Source organism: Perkinsus marinus (genome assembly GCF_000006405.1).
Source record: "Perkinsus marinus ATCC 50983 genomic scaffold scf_1104296931952, whole genome shotgun sequence".
NCBI lineage: Eukaryota > Perkinsozoa > Perkinsida > Perkinsidae > Perkinsus > Perkinsus marinus.
Genome location: NW_003215582.1, coordinates 219,950 through 235,027, shown reverse-complemented (window position 1 = coordinate 235,027; position 15,078 = coordinate 219,950). Strand labels below are relative to the sequence as shown.

The window sequence follows — 15,078 nt, the reverse complement described above, 5'->3', positions numbered from 1 at the left end:
CTGCTGTCGCTGTCTCCCCGATATCATCTTCAATGTCGCCAGCAGCAGCCAGAAGCACGGGGGACTACGTACCCAGTACCGACGAATTTGAAGTTGACGAAGGCCAGCGGGAAGAAGAGGAGGAGAGTGGTATCAGCAACGCCAAGGCCAAGTCGTCATCCACCTGTCCAACAACACTCTTGTATCGCCTATACGTCACCTTCATCGTAAGGCATAGTACCTCATAGTGCCTTCCCGTTATAGTGGTATACAAATGCTTCCATTGAGTGGCGACTTAGACACTTGTCGATAATTATAGGAGACTCTTGTTTGTTCGTGGTTGGCAGATACTTCTGTATTGCGGGTTGAACGCTACAATGGGCTTGTTTAACCGATGGGCACTAGGTCGGTCTGAGAGGGACTAGTTGTGACTACTCTGTACAATTGTATATCAGGTGTCCATGGCTTCCATTTTCCTCTCATGCTCACCGGGGCTAATATGGTGGCGATGGTCTTCACGATAGGGCCCGTGGTGGCGTGCTGGCCATCCATGCGGGAGCAGGTAGGCTTTTAGCTCATACGACTGGACGTACAACTGTCTCAGTTCAAGTTGGGCCTGAGAAGTAGTTGAAGTCCACTTTACCGTATGTAGGTATCGACCCACCTCCAGAAGCATATATGGCCAGTATGTGCAGTCTCCATCCTTAACGGCGTCCAATTAGCTCTGAATAATGCTAGTCTAGTGCGGATAGAGTTATCGATGAACCAAGTAGGTCATGGGCTCCGACTCTAGTGACTCCACCTCACCGCCAACAGATCATCCGTTCTGCCTCCCCAGTAGTCATCGCTGTCCTTGGTCGGTTTATCCTACACACGCCCAAGTCGACTAGTCTACAGAAACTGTCGCTTTTGCTCTTGACACTGGGTGTTGCCCTCACGGTCCGAACACCTAGTGGGTTCAACTCTTCTAGTGTAAGAGGGTAGTGCTTGATACAGAGTACAGCAGCTTATTGTCAGGTCCATGTAGGTATACTACAGTGCATCCTCGGGACCATTCTCCTGTCGTTCCAGATGGTCATTTCTCAACGACTCCTCGGTCCTGGCACTCGTATACATCCCCTCTTGTTAACCTTGTACACGGCTGCTGTTGCTTGTGTGACGTTACTGCCGGTGGCTATTTGGGCGGAGGGATGGGATTTCGGTACCTACTTCCAGGAGCGCCCTGGGGAGACTGTCATGGTCCTGGCGGCGGGCTGCTCCTGCTCGGTTGTTTATAGCATCATCGTCTTCACCATGATCAAGGTGGTGTCAGCGACAGGCACTGCAATAGTCGGTAACGTGCAATTAGTGTTACTACTGGGTTTAGCTGAGATGCTGTTGGACGAGATGAAGGGCTGGTCAGCTAGACAGTTCCTAGGTGTCATGTCCACTGTTGTGGGAGCAGGAGTGTGGACCTATTGTAAGGTTAAGACGCCGTCGAAGCCTCCCACGGAATACCAGAGTATTCCCCAAATCGATCTCGAGACAGGCGATAGGATGACTACTAGGAGTAGCAGTACGAGCATCTCGCAGGACCAGCAGGGCCCCTCAGCTCAACCTCGGATCCAGACTCTACCGAAGAAAGAGTAGATGCCTTCAGAGGGTTGATATATCTGTTTCTGGTCGTTCGAAGCCTCTGCCCATTTTTGCACACTCTTCAGTGGTTATTGTCATTGTTTTTGTGGAACCATTTATAGCATTGATTTCTCCACCTACACCCAACCCTTGGTGTTGTTCCCTGTTAGTCAATACACCTCTCGGGGCGGGCGCTATGGTTACTTGCTGGATTCATGGTGTAGTTCGTTTGGAATTTGATAACGTTCTCGGCAGAGTGCCGCTGCGGCTACTCTCGAAGAAGAAGATCCTGAGGCAGCTAAAGAGCTTCTTCTGCCCGTCTTGGCTGTACTCATTTCGTGTAGATTTGGCCGCACGTGGCTGCCTGGGAACACAACGGAAGTTTAGGAGCCCAAATCTAGTCTGAAGCGCGGCCGAGACTATGAATTTGAGATGCTTCCTCAGCACAATGGGCGTTGCACTGCATGCTAGCAGACCAGATCACTGAGAGACGATGCGTTCCCGACTTGTAGTAGGGAGTCTCACCAGACGCCCTAAAGTCGCCAACAGGGTAGCTGATGGTGACGATGGTCAACGTAGACGCTCTCTTAGTACTGCGGTCGGTATACCCCCCAACGAGGCGGTCCGGATGAATGGCTGAAGGCTGCCTAGATGATCTGGCGGAGGGAAGGAAGTTATTGCCACGAAGTCTGTGTGAACTTCTCGGGGTGTCGATGACGTGGAACTATTGCGTTTTGGGTTCCATCTCGTAATGGTGTGAATTTACTGTCATCAATTCAATGGATGCGACGGAAGCTCCGGGAAGCATGGTGAAGATCGAAGAGTGGCTGAAGGCTCTACGAGACCACCTTGGTTCTCTGGATGAGAAGCTCTTCATTGACGAGGCGGAGGAGTAAGGTGAAAAGCTACATAGTTCTCGTCTTTAGCGTTAACCTCCGCACCATTCTGGAAGTAGCGTAGTAGCTGTTACTGTAAGTAGAGAGTAGTGCGTTCTATTACAACTTATCCCCTTCGAGTTCGTCATCCTTATGGTCTCGGTTGAGTGATGAAGCAACTATTTATGCAATAGTAGGGCTCGTTCGCTCTCATGAGGTGTGTGCCCTCTAGCAGCTCGTGGATATGCAGGCAAGCCGTGGGCAATTTCTTGCCAGAGCGTACAATGCGAGAATCTTGGTCTGAGGATGTGTGTTGTTTCGTGTTTCGTTGGAGCTCTCTCCTCCGCAGTCATCTACTGTGAACTATACCATTTTTGATGGTTCGATCTTATTCAGTAAAATGAACGCGTCTAAAAGATCTGAGCAATTTGAATGATGAATTTAATCTAAACTTGAATAAAAAATGATGTGGAATTGGTTGTGCGATAACGCTGCTCTTCTCGTCCTCGTGAAGGCCTCTGACGATTCCTCCCATTGGACAACCCTTATTACCCCCTGTGGGCGTAGCGGCGGAGGAAGTAGCTAAGACGAGGCCGAGGAGTAGCAAGAAAAAGAAGGGCAAAGGGAAGAAGGGCAAAGCTCAGGGACAGGCCATGTCCGCCTTCCAAATGCGTGGGACGGCCGGCGAGTTCCATGTCACCACTTTGTCCCCTCAGCCACGGGTATCTGGAGTTTTCATGAACGACTAGCCGAGAACGCGAAGGTCCCGGTACGACCAGCTCGGTATCGGCGAGACGGCAACCGGCTGCTGGTAAGTCCGGATCGTCTCATTGGTGTCTACTTTCGCGCAAGGACCTATGGTGTTGCAGACGGCAGCCGAGGAGGAGTATCCAGACGGGCCTGCCTCGTCCTCATCCTCCTTCTCGGCGAGCCCTACAGTGCCCGACAGTAGCAGTGCTAGTACCATCGTGACGGTTATAGACGAGCCTTGGGAACCGCCAGCTTGCGAATGCTCGGAGGATGTAGAGGACTTGATCGATCGCATTGGCGTGCTCAGGTGGGGGTGTTGTGGATCTCTTTCGGAGGCCTGGCATTGGGCTCAGGCGTGAGCGGCAATATCTTGAGTCGGCCCTCGCACTGGTCCATGCTCGAGCTGAATGGACCTGGGTTGCCTCATCTGGGATCTTCCAGCCCAGTGGGTTTATTACCTCCAGAGAGAAGGAGGCACTGGACAAGGTTGCAGCTTACATCAATCCAGGAGGAAATTGCGGGAAGGGGAAGGGCTCCTCTTCAATGAGCCGAGAGAAGGAGCACTCTGCCCGCCCGCTTGGCGACTTCGTTAAACCGGTGAACACCTATTACGAGCTCTCGGCAATCTTGGGAGGAGTTCCTCTTGATTCGATACTCTCAGAGAGGCATAGCATCACACTATAGGCGTTCCTAACATGGCTCTCTGCGAAGGATGGGCCTAGTTGAACTTTATGGCAGATAAGCTCCCCACCGGTATATAAAGTAGTCCCTTTGGACCCTCTCCTGTCCCCTTCGGAATGGGCCAGCATGCTCGCTGATGACATCGAAAACATGGCGGCTAAGGGCTGCCGTTCACCCATCCCTGTGGCGGCTGAGATGTGGGTACAGAGAGGGTGTCCCCATCCCCCATTACCACTAGAGTTCAGATTCTTCGCCTCTGAGTTATCGTCATTAGTAGTAGCATCTCACTCACCAGCCGACCCCAGCAAGGTAGGCCCCAGTCCTGATCAGATCAGTCCCGGCTGTACGGCAGGACCCAGTGTATGGGACGGCGCTGAGATTGGTATGGGCCATTGGCTGCGTTCTCAGCATATGGGTCGATCTGGATGAACCTGAGAGCTACCCCTTGAACGCTCAGGTAGCCGTTAACACCATCACGCTTGCCGTACGGTGGGTTAGGTCTGGTCCGCCCTGGGGTACATATCTTTCCGTATGGGCCATTTCGATATTGCAGTACACTCCTATCTAGAAGCCCGGGACTGTAGGGAGGCGTATGCTATGTATAAGGGGAGAGAGCATACGGTCATAGCCAGACTACTACGACAGCGGTCCGTCCTCTTTGCACAGTCTTGGTGCAGGTGTGTCCACATATAGCGACAGCCTATCATAATGCAGGAGCGGCGTTCATGAAGATGGGCAGGGATCGAGAGGCCTTCGCGTTCCTTGGGGTTGCCATGGAGGCCTTTTCGGTAAGTATCTATCCCATTGGAAGCAGCTTCTGAGCAGATCTCAATCGGTGAGCTCCATCCGCGGGCCCAGATTTGCCTTCGTAATTTGCATGCCCTTCGAGATAGGGGCGGGGTCTTGAAGTGAGCCTCATCCTCCTCCTCTACCGATACCATCAGGGCTTCTTTGCATCAGGACTCTAGCCTCGCTGGACGTTCCTCACGTCCTACGATACAGAGTCGAAGACACCAGTAAAAACCCAAGTACAGTGAAGAGGAGTAAAAAGAAGAATAAAAAGAGAGCATAAATTCAGATCACGTCCTCTTTTCACACGCCGTCATCTCTCCATCGAGTAACTGTCGTGTTCAAAGGATTGGGACTATGAGTGAAGCAGCTCAATAAGTGTCTCTCTCTCACCCTCTTGTCATGAGTGTGATCTTCGACCCCTCCCCGACGAACAGCAGTAACAGTAGCAATAACAGGTACCCTCCAGAAAGGAAGTATTCTGGTTCGAGCCGCACCGGCAGCACTGTCAAAAGGCCATATCCCCAGACGGATTTTACCGATCCTAACTTAGCCGTTCGAACCCTCATGGTCTTTCGGTTCCCTCGTGAAGCCCAGGAAGCGGACTTGGGTGAGACCAGTTCTTGATGAGCGCCTTTAGCTCGACTCCTCCCTGCCAGCTTGCCGCTTCGGCCGCTTCGGTCCCCTCGAGCACGTCAAGGTTGTCTATGACCCTGTCACTCACTTGCCACGCTGTTACGGGTTCGTCCGTTTTGTCCATCGAGCACACGCGTTGGAAGCCTACCAGGCCTGTGAGGAGAGGACAATTTCTATGGACGACCCTTTCGGACGGACCTGTAGCTCTGTACAACTCTGGCCCCATTGTAGCCTTCATTTCAGGGTTCTTCGAAGTAAAGTGGGCTCGGAACGCCCGAGCTGCTGGCGAGATCCCGAGGGGTCCGCCGGAGCCACAAGAGAGCGGTTACAGCGACGGTTTTGCACAGAAAACAGAAATCTTATCACCTGACGGGATCCCCTCGGACTCCTCAGTTTCCATGGCTACATCCCGCCCGATGATACACGACTCGTAAGTGCATCCTGATGGGTGTCTGTTGCTGAATGAGGGTATTCGTCATCTTCAGGATCGCTCCGCCTCTCATGCCTGACACATCGGAGGACTTCAGCCCAGCTGGTTTCTCCCCTTCCATTATCGAACCTGCTCTTCTGGAACTCGCCAACTATGAGGAAAGCTCAAGACCAGTACAGGGCGCCGTCCCTATACTACGAGACGCCGCTCCTCTCAGACCATGTCATCAGAGGAAGCGCAGGAGCTCCTGAGGCAGCTCGAGAATGCCCAACAGTCAGACATGAGCATCACCGCAGCTAGTGGATGCGAGTCGGTGTCGCCTTTTGAGCTGCCCTATGCGGTGAGTCTGCGCCTTTCCTGCTAGCCTCCGATGTCTTCGAGTTTGCAGGTTCGGGAGCCTCCAGCTGGCAATCACTTCTTGGACATCGCAACCCAAGCTGAAGAGACTGCGACCTCTCAGGCGGCGGCCGCGGCGGCAGCTGCTGCATTGGCCACCAAAACGGAAGATATTTCTCAGGATGACTTAGCGCTTCTCATGGAGACAGTTTTCAAGGTGGGCTCGTGAGGGAGTCAGCAGTCGTCAATGACTTGGATGGTGGCTGGCTTCGTCTTTTGGCGAGTATCTCGTATTGCAACAGTCATTCTTCCCAATGCACAGCGCGCTATACATAGTCTGAAGTCGTCGACCTTGATTCATGCTCGCTGGTGACTTTGAGCCCTCAGACGGTGCGTCGCAGCACACTGGAAAGGCTGCGCAAAGCCAGCGACGCGTCAACTAGTACGAGGTGTGGCAGCAGCCCGACATCAATGTTAGGCGAAACAATTGATCATCCCAATCGGGATCCCCGAGTAAGATCTCCCTCGTTGGTCCCTCTATGATACTGTGTGTGTATTAGACCGGCTCGGAACAAGCAATGGACGAACCTGCAGCTGCATCCTGACCGATTCCATAAAGATCATTTCTACTACGAGATAGGCAGGCCGATCCTCCTATCATTTCGCTCAATGTGTGATCAAGCCAACAACTACTGCGGCTCCCTATCGTAGGAGTGGACTTCATTTCTTTCTGTAACCTAGAAGATCAGTAGAGTTACTTCGCGTATCTCATTGTAAGTCTTCCGAACAGCGACTATCGAGGCTTCTGAGCCTGTAAACTTGCTATTATCGCCTGCCTAACCGACAGATCTATTCTGACGAGCCAGATATGGCTGGCTTTCAATTTTTTGTTATATGCATGTGTTGGAGAGGAGTATTGGTCGCTATTAGGAAAGTTCTCTCTTGATCTTGACACATTATTGAATCGCGGATTTCTATAGTCCCATAGGGGTTGTTTCTTCTAGTACTAGTATAGTCATCATTAGTGGCGCGATATCTGAGATAGGAGCCTGCTCAAAAAAGATATATCTATTACTCTTCCTATTCAGCCGGTGTCGGGACAGAACAGTAGATATAGTCGGCATCGCTGTTCGTCTCAAGCGTATCATGATCACTATTTCACGTCTTACGACTTGGTACTTTCAACGATGATTAGGGTAGCTTCGTCGAACGGCGTGCATGCAACGAAGTAGATTCCTTCAGGTGTTGAGTTTTGGAGTGAGTTTTTGGAGTAAGAATCGTCTTTCAAGTCTGGAATAGTCCGTAAACGTGCTAGGGCTGTTCAAAATGCTGAGAGTTACATGCGGGATTCGCACGATTGGCAAGCTCATAGAGGAAAGAGCAATTGACAGAGAGAGTCTCTCTTTCAGTTGACCTTTCCTCTTCAACATGGTCTGACCATGTTATTGGTGAAGGCATTGGCATCAAACTAGGAATATTCAAACACATTGGTTGAGATTCAGCGATAACTGCAAGGTTGATGAGCGATGTCAGACAATTAGTCTCCAAGTTTAGACAGAACATAGAAAGGGCCATCAAAAGGCGTGAACGATACTGTAAGAACGCATGACATTGACCAGGCAGCTTCTTCCATTTCAGCGACATTAACCTCGACTTCACACGGGGAAGCGAGGTAACTTACTTCGGGTAAGAAAGTTCAGGTTCAATGCGAACTCATGTACTTCGATGAGGCTGGCCTTAACAGGATTTTCACAACCTGAGTCGGACTGCCGAGTAGAGTAGGAATCTGTGGCGCATGGAAGTTTTGTGGCGACCGAGAAATCAACGTGGCAGAGAGAGGAACTTGTGTCAGGAAAGAGACTTGGGGCGCGCTGGGGACCAAGCTGTGCAACCGTGAACGGATCGTGATGACTAGAGTGATTGTGCATAGCCGAGCTATGAGGTATGTGCACTGTCCTCAGGAGTTAAGAGCGAGCCGAAGGCCCGCGAGATGAATAGTCCACTTTCCGGGCTACATACGTTGATCCGTTCAGCCTCCGCTTCGCTGTTAGCATGTCGTGATCCTGCGAAAGATGATGAACGATTGCTCAAGAGCATATAAGGAGCCTGGCAGTACGTATGCGCAAAGCTGCACTATGTGCCGACAAACCCCGCACTCGAAACCCAACTTCCTAACTCGTCAGATTCGAAACTCTCATTGCATTCACAATTTGGATAGAGTCATTCGGAACTATGCTGGATCTCTACCTCTAGATCACGTTAACCGATTGGTATTAAGTTCCCTTGGAGTGTTGGGAATTGGTCGCGCGCTATCGACAGCTATGGAACTGTGAGGCCTCTCTCTCAGGTTTCAACTCGTATAATGGCTTGTCGGCCGTGCGAACTGAGCCCAAGCTGTCAGCACTGCCCGATACTGTACTCGATTGAAGAACCTCCATCCGCTTAAGGTATCGGAGTTCGGGACGCTGTCCATTCAAACCTCCTGAACAAATTATTTTATGGAATGGGGGGTTCGGTGAATTCAGGTCTAGCCCCTATAACATATGCCTACACCAACAGAAGCTAGTAGGCTCAACCTACCACACTACGTTACCGCTTTGACCTTGCCCAATAAATTGACCTGCATATGAAGCGTGATCGGTATTCACGTTACGTGTAAAAAGATATCGTGGTAGGAGGATCTGCCCGCTCCTGTTGGCCAGTCTGTTAGCTGCATTTTATCGATTGCTCACTATATGTAAATCGACTCCGTTCGGCCATCGACAGCTATCTTTTTGTTGTTGTTGTTGTTGTTGTTGTTGTTGTTGACGGATCTACCCGAAGTCGTGACCGGGTCGTCGGTTGATGCTATAGGTAGTTGATGCTAGTGACCCTGGCAACACAATCCCAAAGGTAAATACGGGAGTAAGATAATACTTAGCTGCGGGCGACAAGGTTCGCCGGGGTGCCAACAGTAATTCTCAAAAGAATGCCTCGAAAGACTCTGAATGCAAATGTTACTGCTTCTACCCATTGTGCGCGATTGCACGTGTGTGCATAGCTAATCACCTATTCCCCCGAATAGATCTTCTCATCGTCATTTCATTTCACTCTATTCTATACCATCATACCAATAACTCATTCACCTCACAATCAAGTTTATAGTACTATCCATTATCGATCGACTTCGTTCGGAGGGGAAAGTGTTACTGCTTCTACCCATTGTGCGCGATTGCACGTGTGTGCATAGCTAATCACCTATTCCCCCGAATAGATTAAGACTAAAAAGATTTTTTCAACTCCTTCCAACTTGTGTTATCTACTATGAGTCTCGACCAAGTAACAGCAATCGACCGTTTGACGCATGCACACGTTAGCTACGGATAAGGCGCCCCCGCCCGCCTTATACTGTCTATTCCGCACAGGCAGGGCCGCACAGGCGGACAACAATATGTACTTACGTGAATCACGTGTCACGTGATTCACGTGGTCTGAGAGGTATACGACGCCTCGAGGCACTCACGGAGTGCAAAGCCTATCGTTAAGGAATCAGATCCCAGTGAGTCAGGATTGTTGGTTTCATAGAGTTATTACATCAGAGTTATTAGTTCGCCATTAAGAGATGCTATTTCAGTGTTCCAAACACACACTAGTCTTTGTCACCTTTCAATGAAAGTTGAGTTGTCGTGTTACATGAGAGCTGTGTACACGAGTTGTGTACACGTGTATTCCGCCAACGGTCGATAGATTGCATCATGGTTGAGAAGCAGATCTGAGGACTGCAAGCCCAGGATGTATGCGTGCTTTGTTGTATATTAGTTATATAGCATGATGTTGCTAAGAACTGAGAACGGTATACTTAGTATTGTTTGTCCAAGATGCGCTGTCTACTATCACCTACAGTATGCCCTATATGTCCCTGCGACTCTTATTCCTCTGTGATTTGAAGTAGCTAAGGCATGCCACTAGGTATCCCCTTTCCAAGCATACTGCTCTGTCTTCAGTTGTAGTGCTCTTGCACCTTCCGTAAGTTGCCCCGCCTCGGCATTTGAGATTCGATCCTTGAGTGAGTATGAAAGCTATCTGGTTGAACAGAAAAACAGTAAGTACATATTGGTCCCTCCACGAGCAGGATTCTCTCATGGGTACAGTGCTCGGTTTAGCACGTTTTAGGTTAGAGTCGATTATGATTGGCGACCATCTTGGGGACCTTGTTATTGTCTCTCAGACGGTTCTGCACACATTCCCAGCGTACGTAGCCGAGTTTATTGGAACCTTCTTCTTGGTCTTCACTGTGGGGCTGAATGTGAGCATGCAGAACCCTAACGCCCCCCTGTCGATTGGTTCGATTCTGATGGTTATGATATTCTCCATGGGAAGGTGAGCTAATGGCCCTGTACCTCCGATCAGCTGCTGTTCAGTGTGTCTGGTGCGCACTTCAATCCATCGGTAACCCTTGGTATTGTCCTGGGCAATCCTTGCAAGTTCACACTCACCGATGCTCCTATTTATATGATCGTCCAGGTGATCAAGCTTCCATAAAGCTTCGTCCATCCTACATACGGCGGATAGGTTCTTGGTGGCATCGCCGGTGCGGGCATCTCTTTCGCTTTGACTGGTGATAAGATAACGGTCAAACCAAGTGACCAGTTCTCGGTCTTCCTGGCCGCCTTGGCAGAAATCATATTCACCATGGCTCTCGCGTTCGTTGTAAGATAGGGAGGATTATTCCAAAGACCCCGTGATAGTAGCTCCTCAGGTTCTTAATGTTGCGACCTCCAGAGATGCTGGAAACCATTATTACGGTGTGGCCATCGGCTTTACAGTGATTTCTGCTGCATACGCAATCGGTCCGATTTCGGGGGCTTACCTGAATCCGGCCGTCACCCTTGGAGTCTTCGTCTTCAGCCAAGTGAGTGCTGATCCTCGGAGGAAAATTTTCATTCGCTTCATTCGCTGATTCATTCGCTAAGATGATTGGCAAGCGATTCGATATATTGTTCATTCTGAGTTCGTGAAGTAAAAGTGAGTGTTTATTTTCCTCAGGAAGAGATCCAAAGCGTCGGTGTGTACATCGTAGCCCAAATCATTGGGTCCTTGCTAGCTGCGCTGGCGTTCCGCGCTGTTCGTTTTTCGAGAAAAGCTGAGCCTACCAGCGAGGTGCAAGAGGAGGTCAACGAGTGCGAAGAGGGCTTGAGCCACCTGAGCATCCGTTAGTGTGATGTATCGACATATTGTGTCCCTCCCATTGACGGCTAGGATTCTTCTCGATATTTCCGTCATTGCTCGTCTCAATTTCTTTCGGAGTATTATTATCTCCAACCTTTTCAGCGCATATCGATGATCAGGGCAGTTAAGGAGGTTCGTTCGTGGGCTATCCACTCTAGCCCGTGCAAGACCCTACTCCCTATCAGATAGAGTATATCGCTCTTCAGTCAGTCTACCCTATCATTACATGAATCTGATTACTTGTAGCTGGCGCACGTGCAGTGGGCGTGCGCGGACAGCTAACGTTCGTGCATCGTGTGCTGCAATTGTGACGGCACGTTATGGTGACGTGACGCGGCGAGGGGAGCGGGGGGGCGTCTCCCCGGTTGTGGGTTCCAGTCTCTCGTCTTCTCACGAGACTATTTCATAAGCCTTATCATGTCTGAGTTCGATACGTCAATCAGGGATAGCACGATAGAGGAGGATGCCTCTAACATTACTCCACTACTCAAGTTAGAGTTTCACTGAGACCTTGACGACGATGAGTTCAGTCCGCGGCGGCATAAGACTAACACGATGCACTATTGAGCGTTGTCTACGTTGATAATATCAACTTGATATCAAAGTGAAGTTCGACTTCGCACTTGCGCTAACTGGTCGCCAATCCATGATTGACGCTCTGGCCTCCTCGTTTCGCTGTTTCCTGCAATCTGATATCTCCTGCCAGGTTGTAGAATCTTGGTAGCTATAAGTCTGAGTCTGATGGAGAATGAATCGAGTAAGGCCATCGTTAGATGGCTGGCAACCATCTATAAGACGTGCGGGAAGCATCAGTGGGGGTTTACACGTATAGAGGTGTTTCCTCATGACGTTAGCTGAGTGGAATTTACTCGGTAGATCAACAGATTGTGAGATCGCAAAGCCAGGATGGCAGCCAAAGCATCTCCAGATGAGAAATTGAAGGCATTCATAGACTTCGCGTACGAAGCCCATGATGGGGTTTCTTGTGAATCCTACTGAAGAGTTGAAATGAATCGTGGTTTTAGAGCCACGTGATCTTAATGTCTCTGAAACTTGTGAGAAAGAATGTGAACTAGGCTAGTCTTTTCAAAGGCCTTCTCAACTCTAAGTTGTAAAGTCGTGGATGGGGCAGTTATGGCACCTACATACACCCCTCCACACACATTCTTAGCATATCCGGTTTTTCGACTCGTGCACAGCCACCACAACGAGTGTCCAGCCAAAACTGAGTAGGACAGCTGATGAGCACGAAAGCGCGCCGAAATAAGGTGTAAAATCCGCCATGCAGGGAGCCGTCGGAGGTCACGACGCTCTCGCAGGCTCGTGCCTCCAAATATGAGAGTGAAACATGGAGAGATACCATTATGAACGATCCTTTTTCTGTTGATGTATAGCATTAGATCAGGAGCGGAGTTATGGATATACTCCCCCAGTAAAAGTTGGTATTTTGAGGCGCAATTTCAACACGTGTATGCCAATAATATGTGGAGAAAACTTTTTACCGGTCTTCGACTACTCACTAGCTACGAAGAGCTAGGTCCTGAAACTTGGAGGTCATATCAGGTAAAGCATAGGTACATACCTCCCTGACCCGCAAGATGATACTCGTTGTGGTGGCTGTGCTCGAGTCGAAAAACCAGATATGCTAAGAATGTGTGGAGGGGTGTATATCCCCACATAGAATCAATTTCGCACGAACACGGAATAGGAAAATCAATCCCATCGGCACGACCAACATACATCCGATTTCGAGTCGAATTTTTCGATGAAGTGCGGGAATCAGTCTCGATATCAGCTAAACTGATTACGTTTTTGGGGCAGGTATGCCATCCAGAGACTGGTGGAAATCTCCACTGACGAAACGGCCAATAAGTTCATGCCAGAGTTTATTCTGACGGAATACTATGGCGCGTCAGTGTCCCAGGGATGTCACCATTGCCTAGTTCTTCCAGACCCACCCCATGCTCATTGAATCCATTTCGGAATTCAGGTTCGATTTCAGCATCGTATCATACGTGTGATAAGCGATTCTGGAATCGATTCTGAGTTTCGAAATCGGTTTATTGAACGACCCCCCAAACTCTTATTCGATGTGTCGTGTAAAACAGACTCCTGGTTGAGGCTCAGGGACGAATTAGGGCCCCTAAGTCACCCCTAAGTTAGCAGAGAACTAGAAGAAACTAGTGATGGACTCGACGTAGATGTGGTTCCAAGCGGTGCAGTCGCGTCGTAAGACGGCGCTGAAGGCGGGGTCGAAGCTATGGACTTATGAGATAACATAGGGTGATCACGAGTAGATAATTTTGTTCCTGCCCTAAGTAGCACCCCGTTCAGCTTCTGTAAGTTTAAGCGATAAGAGTGCAAACTGAAAGAGAGTGTATACGAGCGAGTAGTTGGACGAGCTCGGAGACAGAGTATATAGAGCGATTAGAGAGCGCTACAAATCACTTGCCCACTCGAATGTTCTAATTGAATCCTTAGATCCAAAGCTCTTCCTAGTTTAATTCAAATAAAAAAACTAACCAAAAAAATCTAGCAACCGTTTCGACTCGCATGAAACCATAAAATCGCACTGTATAGAAGGCGATATTAGATATCGAGAAAACAGGCAAGTGAGAATACAAGTAGCGCTGTTCCTATTGGGACGGTACACTCCTGGAGGAAATTTCCAAACTGAACCAATTTGTAATCTGGAATGGTGATGGTTAATCGGAACTATGAAAGATATCGAATTTCAAATTTCCTTCGTAAGGAAATTTTTCAATTTTTCCTTCTGTGTGCCACCCTAGAATCGTGAATAAATGTTGTCAACCTAGCGTTTCTTGTGCTCGCACTCGTGATGTGTGCATATGGTGCTCGCTAGGTCCACTGCAGATGATTAAGCGAATGAAAACGTATGACACAAACTTAATATTAACTCAAACAACCACGATGTCGAAAACTCTCGAGGAACAGATCTTGTGTTGAGATTGCGAGGTCTCGAGTGTCATGGACTCGTATGAAAAAATCATCAAGCATAAATATTTAGACTCCCTCCAAAAAAGCGATAAAAATCCGAGGATCGAGATGGACTAAGCCGCCGGTCGATAGATTCCTCACTGGGTGGTACTAAAGACTCGGGCTGTGCGAGAGGGCACACAGCGAAGCTCCGGAGGGATCTTCATCATTGTTTCTCCGCCTTCGTGCCCGACGTCCCACGTCGATCTAGTGACGTCATCAAATTCTTCGGCTGACGAAACAGAAGTGACTCAGTCCCAAACACTAGGCTCGAACATGTTGGCCTGCTCACTTATAATGATGCTTACCTTGATTTTGTCCTATAATGATAATGTTGGAGATGCAAAAGTCGAAGTGACCGCTTCCTCCGCCAGGGAATACTTTCAGTTCGCGGTCTCTGAATCTAAATAACCGATGGCGAGAATGCCCGACGGGCTCCCCGGAGACTATAAAAGGTGATGAGCTTCAGTAAGCAGAAACGTCATCATGGTCAGCCGGACCATACATCAGGAGCGACTACGTACGTTAGTTTCCAGAAGTTATGCTTGTCGTCGTCAGTGCTGTCATAGCTCACGGTATCATCTGTATACCTAACAAGGCCACTATACCGAGGTCATGCTCTGAAGATGGAACATACGCGTAGCCCTCAGCAGAGTAGTCCGAAGGACGCGGGTAGACATAGATAGAGTAATAGTCCTCAATCATTAACCTACTCGAGCTGCGGTAAGTATCTTTTCGCCTGATCAGACACTTCACATTAGCCTTCGTGCAAGTATGACAGTT

The 15,078-nt window shown here is 49.3% G+C and overlaps 5 protein-coding genes across 5 annotated transcripts; all 5 read left to right on the top strand.

Annotated features, from left to right (window-relative positions):
• Positions 1 to 32: 32 nt before the first annotated feature.
• Positions 33 to 1,608, top strand: Pmar_PMAR023579 (conserved hypothetical protein; the record flags this gene model as incomplete). The annotated part of the gene is made up of 6 exons (XM_002785816.1): positions 33 to 206; positions 327 to 384; positions 435 to 541; positions 632 to 748; positions 796 to 951; positions 997 to 1,608. The coding sequence occupies 6 exons, from the start codon at positions 33 to 35 to the stop codon at positions 1,606 to 1,608; spliced, it is 1,224 nt and encodes a 407-aa protein (XP_002785862.1).
• A 764-nt stretch (positions 1,609 to 2,372) lies between these two features.
• Pmar_PMAR023578 (hypothetical protein) lies at positions 2,373 to 3,217 on the top strand (the record flags this gene model as incomplete). The annotated part of the gene is made up of 2 exons (XM_002785815.1): positions 2,373 to 2,485; positions 2,983 to 3,217. The coding sequence occupies 2 exons, from the start codon at positions 2,373 to 2,375 to the stop codon at positions 3,215 to 3,217; spliced, it is 348 nt and encodes a 115-aa protein (XP_002785861.1).
• Positions 3,218 to 4,025: 808 nt separating this feature from the next.
• Pmar_PMAR023577 (hypothetical protein) lies at positions 4,026 to 4,971 on the top strand (the record flags this gene model as incomplete). The annotated part of the gene is made up of 7 exons (XM_002785814.1): positions 4,026 to 4,096; positions 4,145 to 4,208; positions 4,252 to 4,356; positions 4,398 to 4,520; positions 4,577 to 4,687; positions 4,725 to 4,807; positions 4,860 to 4,971. The coding sequence occupies 7 exons, from the start codon at positions 4,026 to 4,028 to the stop codon at positions 4,969 to 4,971; spliced, it is 669 nt and encodes a 222-aa protein (XP_002785860.1).
• A 119-nt stretch (positions 4,972 to 5,090) lies between these two features.
• On the top strand, positions 5,091 to 7,322 carry Pmar_PMAR023576 (hypothetical protein; the record flags this gene model as incomplete). The annotated part of the gene is made up of 8 exons (XM_002785813.1): positions 5,091 to 5,298; positions 5,348 to 5,524; positions 5,568 to 5,754; positions 5,810 to 5,927; positions 5,972 to 6,094; positions 6,143 to 6,307; positions 6,478 to 6,603; positions 6,651 to 7,322. The coding sequence occupies 8 exons, from the start codon at positions 5,091 to 5,093 to the stop codon at positions 6,693 to 6,695; spliced, it is 1,149 nt and encodes a 382-aa protein (XP_002785859.1). The 3' UTR covers positions 6,696 to 7,322.
• Positions 7,323 to 10,255: 2,933 nt separating this feature from the next.
• On the top strand, positions 10,256 to 11,286 carry Pmar_PMAR023575 (aquaglyceroporin, putative; the record flags this gene model as incomplete). Its single annotated transcript, XM_002785812.1, has 5 exons — positions 10,256 to 10,449; positions 10,491 to 10,593; positions 10,642 to 10,779; positions 10,829 to 10,981; positions 11,116 to 11,286. 5 exons carry the CDS (start codon positions 10,256 to 10,258, stop codon positions 11,284 to 11,286), a joined length of 759 nt encoding a protein of 252 aa, XP_002785858.1.
• Between the last annotated feature and the right edge of the window lie 3,792 nt (positions 11,287 to 15,078).